Here is a 15,165-nt window from a genome sequence, read left to right as displayed (position 1 = left end):
AAAATTGGAACGTAAATAGAGTTAAAGTAGCGCACATTGTGTTCCCAAATTATTTCAATGTTAAATTGTCTCACAAAAGCAGCAGTTTCTCCACAAGGCCCCATTTGGGGAAACCATAGTATACAGTATCATATACTTGAATCCCAGATGGGACAGTATTTAAAGACAGACAATATGAAGGCTTCCCTCATCAGCCACGCGCTTGTTTTCCTCTGCGAGTTGAGCAAGAAGTCACAGGTCACCAGACAACATCCTCCCAGCATTCAGCTCATAATTAAGCCAAGCAGCTTCAGCATCCGCTGTTTTCACTCTGGATCCTCTTCGCTGGGGTCGGCAGAAAAAAAAAATTGTTGGAAAGGGAAGCATAAAAGTGTTGGAAGCAGCACAGCAAGTCAAAGGATCGGTCAGCTCTTCCCGCTGGAGATTCCCCCACTCCCTTATATCCAAACAATCCCAAGTGGGCCTCAGGAGAAGGATGACAGGGTGTAACCGGTGAGGCCACGGAGATGATTATCACCCCAGACACCTTCTTATCCAGTCTGTATTAACTGTTATCACAGACACTAACCACTTTCCCCTTCCCCGGGTTTGTTTAACTGCTCTGGCAGTTAAATATTTTTATATGGTGCTGTGTATATTTACTCGTATCTGCAGAGGGCGCATACATGGGCCGGCTGTGGTCTGGAAGTGGGCTTTTTTGGAAAAACAAATAAAAAGAAGTGCTGAATTTTTGAGTTGTGTTGCAAATGTACTGGTGTAATAGCTAAAACTTTATTATACTGGTTGTTGGGACTTAATAGTTAGACTATCTTGGGTTATGAAGTAGACTTCTTTCTCATTTCTCCGTTTATTTACTTGCAGGTACTTGTTATAATTTTCTGAAAGAAAGAAAAGGGAAAAAACACTGAATGCATGTTATTTACTTCAAGATCTTTACTTTAAGATTTACTTCAAGAAAATTAGCTATGGTTTACACCAGTTAAATAAATATGAAAAATAAAAACAAACAAGGTAACCACAAATTGACCATGGTTAAACAAATATCAGCTGATAATAGCAGTTATTACACTTTTACTGTAATAAAACCATAATTACTTTTCATAAGGGTATAAAGCCGATTGTTTGCCTGAAGGTGTCTTCAATTGAGCTCCAAAAGTAAACACAATTGATGTTTATGACCTGGCCTTGACATTAACTTTTTTGATCACCAGCCACTGTGGCTTATAGATTTTCATTGTTACCAGCCACTCGCCATTTTCACTAGCCACAATTTTGTTGCTGAGAAAATATATTTTATATGCATAAATTTGACATTGGCAAGCTAAAATCACTTTATTTAGACTTTGTGTTATTTTCTCATGCCTCCTCATTCATTTCACTTTTTTTTTTTTGTTGTGTATGAACTTGGTTAATGTGCATAAGCAAATAAGTTATGGTTTCATAGTGTCGGATTGCAATTAGTTTTTATTTCACATGACTTTTCAGGGCTCAACACTAAGGATTTGCCCAACGTATCTCTGACCACACCAAAAATAAATACATAAATAAATAATTATTTCTTTACCACAAATTTCAAATGATGTGTCAAAACAAGCAAAATGTCGCTGTATACATGCTTTTTGATTCAACAAAACCTCTCTTTAAAAAAATTTGACATTTGAAAAAAGATTTATTGCGATGTATCTACAACTATAGGTGATGATGAAAGATGATCACGTGCACACGGTTTAGGCTCATACATAATCTGTTTAATGAAAAGTTTAAAGGGTAAGCGCCAACTGTAGCAGCTTACAAAATGACATTTTTTAAAAACATCTGGAGCTCTTGAAAGCAGCAGGAATGTGAGTGCAGGAGCATCGCTTTTTGTCCAGTCTATTGCAAAAAGAACCGATTGCACCAGTTGCATTTTCAGGCACGGTTACTTTGGGGAAGGTAGCAAGAGCGCACGCTTTTTTAACAGTTACGCGCATCACATCACTTCGGCACGCGGATCATCCTCTCACTTGGTGTTCACTTGCTTTCTTTTGCTCGAGTGAACGTTATTTTTGTTAGTCGTGCTGCTTCTCGATTCTAAGCCCACATTTGCACGCATATTAAGCTATACCTGTTGTCGAACCTTACTTTTGAGAAAACTACAACTTAAAAATCATTTTCAACTAGCCAAAGTGGCTAGTTGGAGTGACTGACCCACCACAGCTTAAATCTACCCACATTTGGCGGGTTTGCGGGGATTAATGTCAAGCCCTGTTCATGACCTATGCAAATTGATATCAATACTGATACTGAAGTTTTTTTCTTCTTCGGACATACATTTTGATAATAAAATGGAATTAAAAAAATGCCTAGGCTAGCTGGCTACCTTAAATGTCCATAAATACTGCCTTCTGCTCATACCGTTGTTAGCATTGTCTCTGCTAAATGGATGCAATGACACCAGTTGTCTAGTGTTTTTGACATTAAAAACCTGTGGTTGAAAGGTAAAATGCAGTCATTTATATTGTCATGTTAAAAAAGTTGGGATTCAAAGTTGGGAATTTCATGATTTTCCATATTAGGACAATAAAAAAAACAACTATATGGTCCTTGGAAGGTCATAAAATTTGGAAGGTAAAACCTCAGTTAATCAACATCACATGAATATTTAAATATATTTATTTGAAAAAAATATACAAATGCACACACATCACTTTACCTGGCTGCTCAGCCAAACTGTTAAAGTGCAAAGTATATACTCAAAAAGGTATATACTCAATTTAAATTTAATAAATTAAAAAGGCTGATACAAGGCAAACCAATTGTATCGCCTTGTATCAGCCCTTTTAATTTAATAAATTGGTATTTTTGGAGCTTTGGTGTTGCTGTTATTATTTATTTAACAAGAATAAAATCAATGTAGAAAACCATGGATTATAGCATAGGACAGTCATTTATTAAGACAATCCATGTTATTATGTCCTGATATGGAAAAATAGTAAATTTCATAGTGTAACTTTTCACTTGATGCATATGTTTGAATGTGAGATCTCAAGATGAAGCAGTAACACAGTTTCTTTCGCCAACCTGATTTTACCAAGTGTTCATGGATCATGGATAAACCACATGTTCCTAGATTAACATCTATGTTGATCTTGGAACAACATTCTAATCAGCCATTCAGAATTAAGTGATATGTTTACTGTTTATGTTAAGTTTAGGTTTACCGTTTGTACACAGTTTATAAATGGTTAAACACTTCTACATGATTGTTATCCAACTATTTACAGTTATGGTTAGGTTTAGGGGTAAGGAATATGTATGGATTACCTTTTAGAACATGATGATGTTCCAGGATCAACATAGATGTTAATCCAGGATCGCATCGTACTTGGCAAAATCATGATGTGCCAGTTTTGTTGTTGCGAGAAGTGCTGTATCAAGCAAAACTGTGACAATCAACACTATTTTCTTTCGTTTTACCGTTGATTGAGTCAGTAGTTTATTGGAGCACAACTGAAATTGAGTTTATTGCCAGTAGAAGTTTTGAAACTGTTCGTTGCATCTTCAAACAGCTCTTCAATTCTCACAAAGTGAATATTTGTGTCTCTATTCTTGTTTAGGAGATGGAGAGGACTTTTCTGTTTTTGCCTCTGATGACCTGGAAGAAATTGGTGGAGTGTCTGATGCAGATCTGCTCCCATTGGCCCCTGTTGATGATCTTCCCTCTCCCGGCCTATCGGGTGATGCGGTTTCCCCAGTCACCCCTTCTCCCTACTACCCATCGTTCCACACTTCAATGTACCAACCCAACGATGCGGTCGAAGCGGTTCCCCCAGACTTTGAGCTCCGTGAGTCTGCCGCTTTCAGAGGAAACCTGGGTGTCTGGACCCGCAGGAGACTGGAGGTGGGAGAACGTCTGGGACCCGATGAGGGAACGTCAAGACACAGCCTGGAAAACGCCACCCAGGGATGGGAGGTAGGATCAGACGATGAATTTTAGATGTGTTCTCCTACAGCAGCCTGATAACAGCCTTTTTCCAGATAAGAAAATCCTCACACAGTTGGAGACAAAGAGTGTAGATAAGGTGGAGTCATGGGCCGCTGTTATGACTGAGGGTTTCACTGTCATCAGTAGTAAGGCGATAGTGATTAACCCCGGCCTTCATGTTTTATGGTGAAGCATCTTGACTCGGCTCTGTGATCTCGCACTAACCCCAGTTAGCAGTTGCTATAATCCCATTAGTCACAATTACTAGACAGGCTATCGGTCAATGTTATGCCAATTACATAATATAAATGTCCTTGAAAGTCTTTTTTTATGCCACTTGGGTCTCAAAATATGTTCAGAAGATTTCACACACTAATTTGTCACACCAAAGTAGGGCCGTGCACTATTTCTGGAGTTATCAGAAAATGTCATTCAAACTGTAATAATAAAAGGGAAACAATTTACATTTATAGAACTAAAACAAAAAGAAGAAAAGAGTTTTTTAAATATACATATTTATTAAAGTTCTGTAAAAATGTAAAAAGTATTTCAGGTTAAAAGTTTTATAGCTTTTGAAGACAGACAGACAGATAGATGGATGGTTGAATGTTATCTGTTTGCTGATGGAATTAGATGGATCAGTGAATGGATGAATAGAGGCTATCTGTTGGATGGACGATGGATGGATGGATGGATGGATGGATGCATGGATGGATGGGTGGATGGATGGATACTATCGGCTTAATGAATTTTTAGATGGATGGATGGATGGACACTATTTGTTAGTTGATAATAGATGGATGGTTGGATGGACGGATGGATGGATGGATGATGGATAAATAATGTCTGTTGGATGGATGATAGATAGATGGATGGATGGAAACTATCAGCTGAATGGATGGTTTGATGGAAGGATGGATAGATGGGCAGATGCACGGACGGATATATGGATGGATACTATCTGTTGGATGGATAGATGGATGGATGGATGAATACTGTCTGTTGGATAGATGGAGGGATGGTTGGATGGATGGATGAACGAATACTATCTTTTAGATAGATAGATAGATGGATGGATGGATACTATCAGCTGATTGGATTGATAGATGGATGGTTTGACGGATGGATAGATATATAGATGGATGGATGGATAGATGTATGGATGAATGGATGGATAGATACTATCTGTTAGCTGATTGAATGGATGGATGGATGGATGGATGGATGGATGGATGGATGGATGGATGGATGGATGGATGGATGGATGGATGGATGGGTGTATGGACGGATGCATGGATACTATCTGTTGGATGGATGGATGGATAGACGGACGGATGGATGGATACTATCTGATGGATGGATGGATGGATACTATCTGTCAGATAGATAGATAGATAGATAGATAGATAGATAGATAGATAGATAGATAGATAGATAGATAGATAGATAGATAGATAGATAGATAGATAGATAGATAGATAGATTGATTGATTGATTGATTGATTGATTGATTGATTGATTGGTTGGTTAGCTCTCCCTCTGTGATGTCATCATTGTGGGAGGATTTAGACTTAGCAAAACTCAATTAAAGGCCAAGGCTCATAAATACTGCTTTAAGCCAGGTTAAAGACCATCGCCCCTCTTTGTGACCGCCCTGTCTATCAGATATCAGTGGCTCCACTCTTCCAGTCGAAAGCAGGTCACAGGACGAGGCCAGAGGTCAAGTGTTGTCTTGGTCAGGGTCATTTTAAGCTAATTTCGCCTGTTCGTAGAGGTTGCAGGAGGGGGTATCAGGCTAATTGAAAGTTTAAATAGACTCGTCCCTGATCTCATAAAGAAACTCTAATCCTCATCCTCGAAGAAAAATACCATTCAGTGGTCAGTAATATAAAGCCATTTTAGACAGTAGTGCTAAAATAGTATTGCTTGCACACATTTTAGTGCCCTGTGAATTATATGTGTTCAGCTTTTATGATATGTTTATTTATGATTAATTCTGGTCGGATTTTGGCCCTGTTTGCATGGCGATGATTTAAACGCTAATAACCAGTTACAAGCTGTTTTTTAGAGATGTTTCTGTAAGGACGTAGTATTATGGTTGAAGTCTGGTTGGTGTATGTAATTATGGTTAACTTTGACTAAATGCTGCTGAAAACTTCAAATTTGTTCCGGTAACGGAAAACACAACAGTTAAGCTCGCATTTTAATTTTTACTTTTTTTTTCTCTTCACTAGTAGAGGTCTTACATGTGCAAACATTAGGTTTTAATATGATTGAAAAGGCAGCTGTCTCCCGGTGCTAGATTTACAGTCTCTTGAGCAAGCACTCTCTCTCTCATTCCCTCTCATTCTCTTCTTTCTTGTTCGTTCTGTATGAAAGGAAACGGAGGAGAGAAAAAAAAAAGGTTTCATGAATTTTAATCCATCTGTAATTTATTGCACGCTTGAATAATATGTATTTAAGAAACTGAGAAGCCACAGAGAGAGAGATGGGGGACGGATGACAGCGTGGCGCGGCAGTGCTGTATCACTATGTTTAATTAGCTGGCTGACAGCAGCCCATAACTCTCTCCATTAAGTAAATAAGTTGTAAAGAATTTATGATGAAGTGGCACATTATTCAGAGGGGATATTCAATGATGACATGGACACATTAAATATGGTAAATGGCATTAAGCATATTCTCCTCGGCACCCCCTCCACCTACCTCCCTCCGTCCCGCCGCGTGAAAAGCCGTCAATATGCCAATATGCAAGAGACTGTAAAAATAAAATTGATTTGGTAAATGCGAGTTAAGATAGATCTGTTTGCTTTCATCATCAGTTCTGCCATGTGGAAGAGTGATGTCACCGGCTGGGGTACGATAAAGGCCGAGCCCATCTGGAGGCTTTGATGAAGTGTGTGTGTGTGTGTGATAAACGAGACGTTTAAAGCACAAGTGCAGTAATGTAAGCAGCTATATTAGGCTGATTATCTGTTTTTAAGACTTATTTTTGTCATTTTTGCCTTTATTATGATAGGATAGTAGATATATTGACATTAAGTGCAGTGGGAAAGAGAGCTGTGATGGGATCAGGAAAAGTCCTATTGCCATCATTCAAACTTCGGATCATTTTGAGGCATGTAAACAATAACAATTGTCCTAATGTCTTTCCTGATTTATTTTTTTTAATTTCCATAGATTCTGAGAATTGAAAAAAAATGTACACATGTTGATAAATAATGTTATGGCAGCGCTTTTAACGTTAAATTATTATTAAATTCTAAGTTTAGTTAACTTAAATAGATAAGTCAACTTAACAATTCTGAGTGTGCTTAACAGGTGAGTGGGATTGATAAACCACCTTTTTTGGGATTGATAAACTTTTTTCTTCTACAGGTACATGTGCACCAGACACCTTGTTAAAAGCAACCCTTACAATACTTATTAAAAAACATTGTGGAATTCTGTGTGTGCTTCACAAAGATGAGTGGGTTTAACAAACCACCTGTAGAAAAAACACTCTTCTAAATATGCAACAGACACCTTCTTATAAGCAACTCTTACTGTACTTATTGGAAAACGTGCGATTTTTCTGTGTGCTTCAGACAGGTAAGTGGGCCTGACAAACCACCTGTAGAAGACACTCTTTTCTCTCCATTTGCACCTGAAACCTTTTTATGAACACCCCATACAGTACTTCTTGGAAAACATTGTGTAATTCTGAGTGTGCTTAAGACAGGTGAGTGGGCTTGACAAACCACCTGTAGAAAACACTCTTTTCTCTCCATTTGCACCAGATACCTTCTTATAAGCACCCCATACAGTTTCTCTCGAAAATAAAGCATTGTGCGATTCTGAGTGTGCTTCACACAGCTGAGTCAGCTTGACAAACCACCTGTAGAAGACACTCTTTTCCTCTCCGTATATACCAGACACCTTCTTACAATCAACCCTTACAGTACTTCTTAAAAGACATTGTGCTATTCTATGTGTGCTTCACACAGGTAAGTGGGTTTGGCAAACCGCCATTAGGGCATACTCTCTGCTCTCTGTATGCTTAGAGAAAATGAACAGACTTGTCATCGCATTTATATAATCTGATGACTTGGAGTTCTTTATTTATTTTTTTATCTTGTAAGTTGCTTTGGAGAATCTGCTAAGTGAAGTTTCATAAACTAATTTCGAGAGAAGCATGTGATATGATTGAGCACGACTGGCTGCTCATCTGTATTCAGTAGTAATCCAATCGGAGTGATCCAAACTTACAATAAATGGATAATTTTTTCCGTACTGCTCTATCTTCGTTTTGCAAGAATCCCCCCTTCCACCCCAACTCCTCCGTTTTCTTCCTTTTCTAAGGGAAGCTCTCGAGACCTACCTAATCGCGGATCCTCTTAAATGCTTATTAACAGGGTGGGAGCCTTAGGCTCAAGAATCTCCAAGCTCAGGGTTCTCTCCCGAGAAAGCATCCCAAACCTGCTATTAATGCCAAGCAAATCTAAGTGGGAACTCTTGAAACAAGTAAACAAAAATATGATATATGATTATCAGAAAATACACTATTTTATTTACACCACAAGGATAGCAGTATTATTTAAAAAGACAAAAAGTTGCATTTTGAAAGCCATTTTCAAAACATACTATTTTTAGGCCACAAAATTAATTTATTGTACATGAATTTGCAAAATGGAAAAAAAGTGTACTATTTTAGCTAAAATGTTGTAAAAGTGCTCCACGAGTCTTGTACTGTATTTCTAAGGTCCTGTTCGCATTGCCAATCAAATGTTCAGATTTTTTGCTCATATGTGACACAGATCAGATCTGTTCTATGACTGTGTAAACACGAAAAAAACGCATGCATTTGGAAATTCAGTGATCGTTTCAGGCCTCCTTCATATGTGGAAATAAATCAGATACAGTTGAAGTCAGAATTATTAGCCCCCCTAAATTATTAACCCCCCTTCTTTTTTTCTCTAATTTCTGATTAACGAACAGAAGATTTTTTCAACACATTTCTAAACATACAGTAATAGTTTTATTTACTCATTTCTAATAACAGATTTTTTTATCCCTGCCATGATGACAGTAAATAATATTTGACTAGATATTTTTCAAGACACTTCTATACAGCTTAAAGTGACATTTAAAGGTTTAACTAGGTTAATTAGGTTAGTAGGCAGGTTAGGGTTATTAGGCAAGTTATTGTATAATGATGGTTTGTTCTGTAGACTATCAAAAAAAAAAAAGCTTAAATGGGCTAATAATTTTGACTTTAAAATGGACCTAAAAATAAAAAAACGCTTTTATTCTAGCCGAAATAAAACAAATAGGACTTTCTCCAGAATAAAAAATATTATCAAATATTATATAAAAATTTCCTTGCTCTGATAAACATAATTTGGGAAATATTTAAAATAGAAAAAAAAAAAATCAAAGGGAGGCTAATAATTCTGATTTCAACTGTGTGACAATGCGACTATCATGTAAGCAGGCAGATCAGATTTATTGAGGCATTTTTTTTTTTTGTACATCATTAAACTTGCAACAATGTGGTACTTCACCACGATTTAATGACGTAGAAGGAAGAGCGTGTGTGCGTCTGGGTCCGCCAGACCCGAGATCTCTCTCATTCCCACAAATTCCTCTGAATGGTGGAGGACACCATGTATAAACCATAGGCGCAAGCTACAAAGATAGCCCGTTCCCTCCGCCTCCATCCTCAAAATCATTTTAAAGTGGAGCGAACTTTGCATATATGGCAGAGCCAAAAGCAAGACATTTTCTTCCATCATGGCTAGTGTGGTGCAGATGCTAAAACCCGCCTTTACGCATGTGCGACATCGTAAATTGTTTGGCAAGTGTAAACACATCAATCGGATATGGGTCACAGTTAAAAGAGCATGCAAAAAAGTCAGATATAGGCAACAAATCGGAATTGGGCATCAAGGACAGTGTAAATGGGGCCAAAAACAGGTTTTTTTGTGTTGTATAATGCTGTGTGAGACAGTCTGCATGAGATTTGTGTGTATCTGTGTAGTTTTACACATGTGCGATGTAGAGTTGGTATATATGTGTGTGTCTGTGTGATTGTGTGTGGATTATTAGGTCCATAACTGACTAAGATGGAGGTTTGTCACCGAGAGGTCATCCGCCGTCATAAATTCAGATGTGTTTTTGTGTGTGTGTGTGTGTGTGTGTGTGTGTGTGTGTGTGTGTGTGTGTGTGTGTGTGTGTGTGTGTGTGTGTTTGAGTAATGGAAGCAGTTGAGTTAGGAGTCGAGATGACTTCAGTAAATAAAACAACCACCTCCCTCTCATACACACAAAACACACACACACACATTTTACATTGATGTTTTAAAGCTGCCTCATTGCCTAGAACAGGTCAGTGAGTGTGTTGACCCTGTAAAAGGTGTATGTTGTGTTTGTGTGTGTGTATATATACGTGTATTTACGTGTGTGTGTGTGTGTGTGTGTGGCAGTGAGGGGGTGTCCTGCAGCTTTTGTGCACCGTTTGAGTGCAGGGATACGGATGGAGGAGACGTAGGAGATTATCCCCCTGTGTGTGTGTGCGTGTGTGTGTGTGTGCGTGCGTGTGTGTGTATGTGTGTGTGTGTGTGTGTGTGTGTATGTGTGTGTGTGTGTGTGTGTACGTGGCTGGAGATTAAGTGTGTGTGTGAATAGAGGTGAGGGATTAGGCCTCCTCAGCATGCCTGTCCCCACACTCGTCCGTCTTTTCATCCCGCTATCCTGCTCTCCAACTTCTCTCTCTTTCTCTCAGTCCGTCTGTGTCTTTTGTGCCGGAACCTTCTCTTTCTCCCTCTCTGTCCCTTCTGTCTGTCAGTCTCCCGCTCTCGTCCGCTCGATCTGTCATTCTTCCTCCCAAATATTTATCCGCTCCTTGTCTTCCCTCATTCTTCCCTTGCGATATATATTCCTCCTCTCTTTTTCAGGGCCCGAAAGGAAGTTTAATCCCTGTCTCAGGGAAACTGACCTCACACACACAGGCCATTCAGAAAGACTTCTAAAACTCATCTCATGTGTTTTTATGAAGCATTATGTTTTAAAGTATTCACTGAGAACGCTTGCACTCCTTCAGCCACTCGTTCTCAGGAGGATAGAGAAGGAGAGAGAGAGAAACAGGCTTCCTGTATTGGGACTCAACAGTCCTACAGTACACAATTACAGTTTCAGCCATGCTCAGTTTAAAGAAATCATGAACTCAGCATGGCCTTATCTCAGTGTATCTCAGATATAAAAAACTTGCAGTTCTTTTTGGGTTAATATACTGAACATTGGAAGTCAAATCATTGGTAAAGTAATTTCTATTGATCCCAGTTTGTGTGTATTGCATATTTGTCCATTGAACTTTAATGTGACTAAACATAAAAGATGTTAGTTTTATGTTTGCTGGAAGCTAAACGTGTAATTGCGTGCTTTTGGAAAAAAAGAAGACAGTCCCTAGGGTTGGGTCGATAGACGATGCCATTGTCCATCGCCGATGGTCGATATACATCATGATGCTGAGCTGGCAATTGCGATCCTCGGCCCCCATTGGAGCAGCTACCCGCTCGAATAAAATACACACTTAGACCCCGTTTACACTAATACGTCTTAGTTTTAAAATGGCATTTCTTGAACGAAAACGATCCACATCCACACTGGCGGTTTCATCCAGCATTTCTTTTTTTTTTATTATTATTATTTGTAGATTGGCTTTAATTAACATACAAACATGAATAAAAAAGAACATAGACAAGGATGTCAGTAGACAAGTATAGCGGCAAAAGTCATTAAAAACAAATAAATGAATAAACATACAAACAGAATATAAAAAGCATAATATACAAATAAAGTTATTCTGTGATTGAGTTGAGTCACACTTATTATACACTCTTACACACTTATTAGCATTTCTGAACAGCCCTCCATTCACACTGTACCACTGAAAATGCACATCAAGTAACTATACACACATACACACACACGTTTGAGCTCCAGGCAGTCAGCGGGTGCTTTGAGCACAAAACCCCAGAGAGCAGTGCATGTCGGACAGTTTATAAAGGATGTACCGCTGGATCGCATCTCACTATAGTTGTTAAACGTGGTATTTAATCAATCTTGTCTCTCCCGACTCTAGTGTCTTTTGAATCTATCAGGTAACGTGTCACTGCTTTCACGCTTGTACTTTGTAGCTTTAGCAAAAACCTCAGATACTATTGGTTGGTAGCTGTTGGTTGTGCACCTTTTTTACCAACCAAGTTTGTCGACACCATCATAACGACACAGATCATTCTACCCATTCTTAACAGAGTCCCGTGGAAAAAGTGATTGGGAGGTGGTGATTTGTGTTTAACTGATCTTTATTTATTTGTGATTTGGTTATGGGTAAAACAAAGACCATGCGGGTCTGGTAATTGAAACGGTAGACTACGAATAATGTTATGAATTCATTATTTATTTGTAAATAATGAATTCACTGCTGCCTATGATGACGATGCCATCGTCCATCGCGATGTTTCACATTAGACATCACCCAACCCTAATAGTCCTGGTGTACTGTATCTCAGTGGATTAAGGTGATGATCTCTTGCCTTGAAAGATAACCTTTTTTTTTTTTCTTTTTTTTTTTTAACAAATTAATATATTTTGGTCTATTTGGAAAGTATTCTATGACTTTTTGGAGAGTCTAGATCAGAGATGCCCAAACTAGAGCCTGCTGGCCAAAGTTGGCCCATGGTAACCTTTGATTTGGCCTGCCATCCCATCTGAATAGAGAGGGAGAATGATGGGGATGGTTTAGGTATTTTCATTACAAATTTATTGTAACCTTTTATTTGTTTTATTGTTAAGCTGCAAAAAAGCTATCTGAAATTAACTTTTCAATATAAATGCTGTAGTTTAGTTTTAAATGTACCCAACAGATAGAGGACAAGACAGAGGCATTGGTGAGCAAATCCAGGCAAAGGCAGATTCTGCTTGACTAGTGTATTCAGCATTGAACTCCACTGTGTTATAAATGTGATTGTTTATGTTTTTATAATATTTATGTTATTGCAATAAGTTATAATTAAGAATCTATACTAAGAATCTTTATTATATATTTTTTCTTTCTTCTGTCAAAATGAATTGTGATTTTATTCTATATTATTATTATTATTATTATTATTATTATTATTATTATTATTATTATTAAGTGATTTCTGAAGGATTGTAGACTGGAATAATGAAGCTGAAAAAACATCTTTAAAATCACTGGAATCATTTATTAAATTAAATTATAAAGTACTTTTGAACAGTTATTTTATAGAGCAATAAAATTTTACAATTTTACAATTTGTACTGTATTTTTGTTTAAATAAATGCTGCCTTGGTGAGCAGGAGAAGCTTATTTTAAACATTTAAAAATCTTACTGACCACAAACTTTTGAACGGTAGTGTTTAAAAAAAGCAAGAATTGTCTGACATGTAATAGAGAAGTTGGCGATTCAGTCCTCTGTGGTGACCCCTGATGAATCTGTGACTAAGCTGAAGGAAAATGAATGAATGAATTGTTGTTAGTATTATTCTTATGATTGTTACTATAATTAATATTAGAAGTAGTAGTAGTATTTTTTTTTTCTTTTCTATCTTTCTTTTTTTTTTTTTTACAAGTGTTTCATCTGTATTTTGATTATTTTTGTGCTTTTCTGGGTTTTTTGGTTTAACAAAATGTCTGTAAAACTAATGGGTAATTTTCTAATTATAGAAAAAAAAAATTGTGGCTTTATTTAATACATGCATTTTTAACAGAAAAAAACAAGGAAAAAGCAGCTAAAACATCATCCAAATAAGCTACAAATCTAAATATATTGAATTAATTGTAATAAATCTGATTATATTACTATTTGTTATGAACATATTTAATAGTTATAGTTTAATAAATAAAAATAATAATAATAATAATGTGCAACAAACTGGTGTAATTTATTATGTAAATATATAATCAATCATTTCAGTCAGATAGAAGGTTAAAAAATGTATATATCAAATACGAGAAACCAAAAAAATAAAAAAATAAAAATCAGCTGTTGTACAAGTCATCATGTTGTTGTCCTCTCTGTGTGTTTCTCAGTGGGGTGGGGAAGCCCTGGTATAAATGCTTGTCAAGTTGGTATACAAATGATGCCTGGACAAAGACACTTGTTAGCAGGATAAGGTGTGTGTGTGTCACAATGCCAGGTGAAGGGGATTTCTGCGCAGGTCGTGACCTCATTAGATGTGTAAGAATAGGGGTGTGTGTTTGGGTGCAGGGCTGTACCTGCTCAAAAGCTCTGCGGGGTGGAGAAGGTGGGCTTTCATTAAAATGAACCCACCTCTTCCTGTCTGTCTCTCATTCTCTCTATACAAACCAGAGAGCTGCTGCTGTGGGGAGTCTAAAAGACGGTTTAATAAACGTAAGGAGGCACACCGCACACTTATAAGGTTTCCATTACAAATGTGGGGAACACAGACAAGTGTGTTTTGTCATGGATGGGTGAAACCTCGCTATGCTGATATGAGGAAATCGAATTTAGTTATTTTTTTACCTTCACGTTTGACCACAGAGTGACTATTAACATTTATCCGAAATATGTTTTGCTAGATATTGTACAGTGTTTTTATTGAAACGCAGGATTTCCTTTCCTGTAATTATTTCCCCCCCACCTCGTCATGCACATGGTACGTCTCAAACCAACTCAAGCAAGCAAATGTTAAACTGGAAATTTGTTTATATCACACTGTCAAACCGTCAATCACTCTTAAATCAGGGTTAAACACAAAACACGATCTGCAGTCGTTTCTGAGGCAATTTCCTAATTTAGGAAAATGGTTCGAATCTAAGCAGATGTGTACTGGTGACCTGGAAGCTGTTCAGTTTTTCAACAGGCATGTTTGAGAACACTTGACAGTGTGTTTTGGTTGCATTGCAAAGCAGAAACTCGTGCCTCTCAATGTCATGTTCAAAACTGTATATGAAAGCTGATATTTTGAGGAAAGGGGATTTTATTTTTAAAAAATATTGCGTTTTGGTAGCTCTTAGTCCCTGTTCTGTTCTTAACTTTTATTCGTCTCTCTGAAAAGGATAGTTCACACAGGCACAAAATATCATAAGACGTTTATAATAGGTTAGATTTAGGTTGTGATGTCGAGTGATCTAAATTTAATGTTGTTTTGAAAAGTGAATAAAATCCAACATTG

The 15,165-nt window shown here is 37.4% G+C and overlaps 1 protein-coding gene across 30 annotated transcripts in view; it reads left to right on the top strand.

The window, feature by feature from the left end:
- The window catches only part of mecom (MDS1 and EVI1 complex locus), a 293,515-nt gene that overhangs the window by 111,627 nt on the left and 166,723 nt on the right, over positions 1-15,165 (top strand). For all 30 annotated transcript variants that reach the window (XM_087282899.1, XM_087282895.1, XM_087282889.1 and 27 more), the window contains exon 2: positions 3,597-3,952. In XM_087282899.1, the coding sequence (XP_087139025.1) occupies positions 3,597-3,952 (356 nt within the window). The remainder of the gene's footprint in view (positions 1-3,596; positions 3,953-15,165) is intronic.

Source organism: Danio rerio, chromosome 15, assembly GCF_052040795.2.
Source record: "Danio rerio strain M-AB ecotype USA chromosome 15, GRCz13ab, whole genome shotgun sequence".
Classification (NCBI taxonomy): Eukaryota; Metazoa; Chordata; class Actinopteri; order Cypriniformes; family Danionidae; genus Danio; species Danio rerio.
Note: the sequence above shows the minus strand (reverse complement) of the source record. Positions and strands in the feature narration are given on the sequence as shown.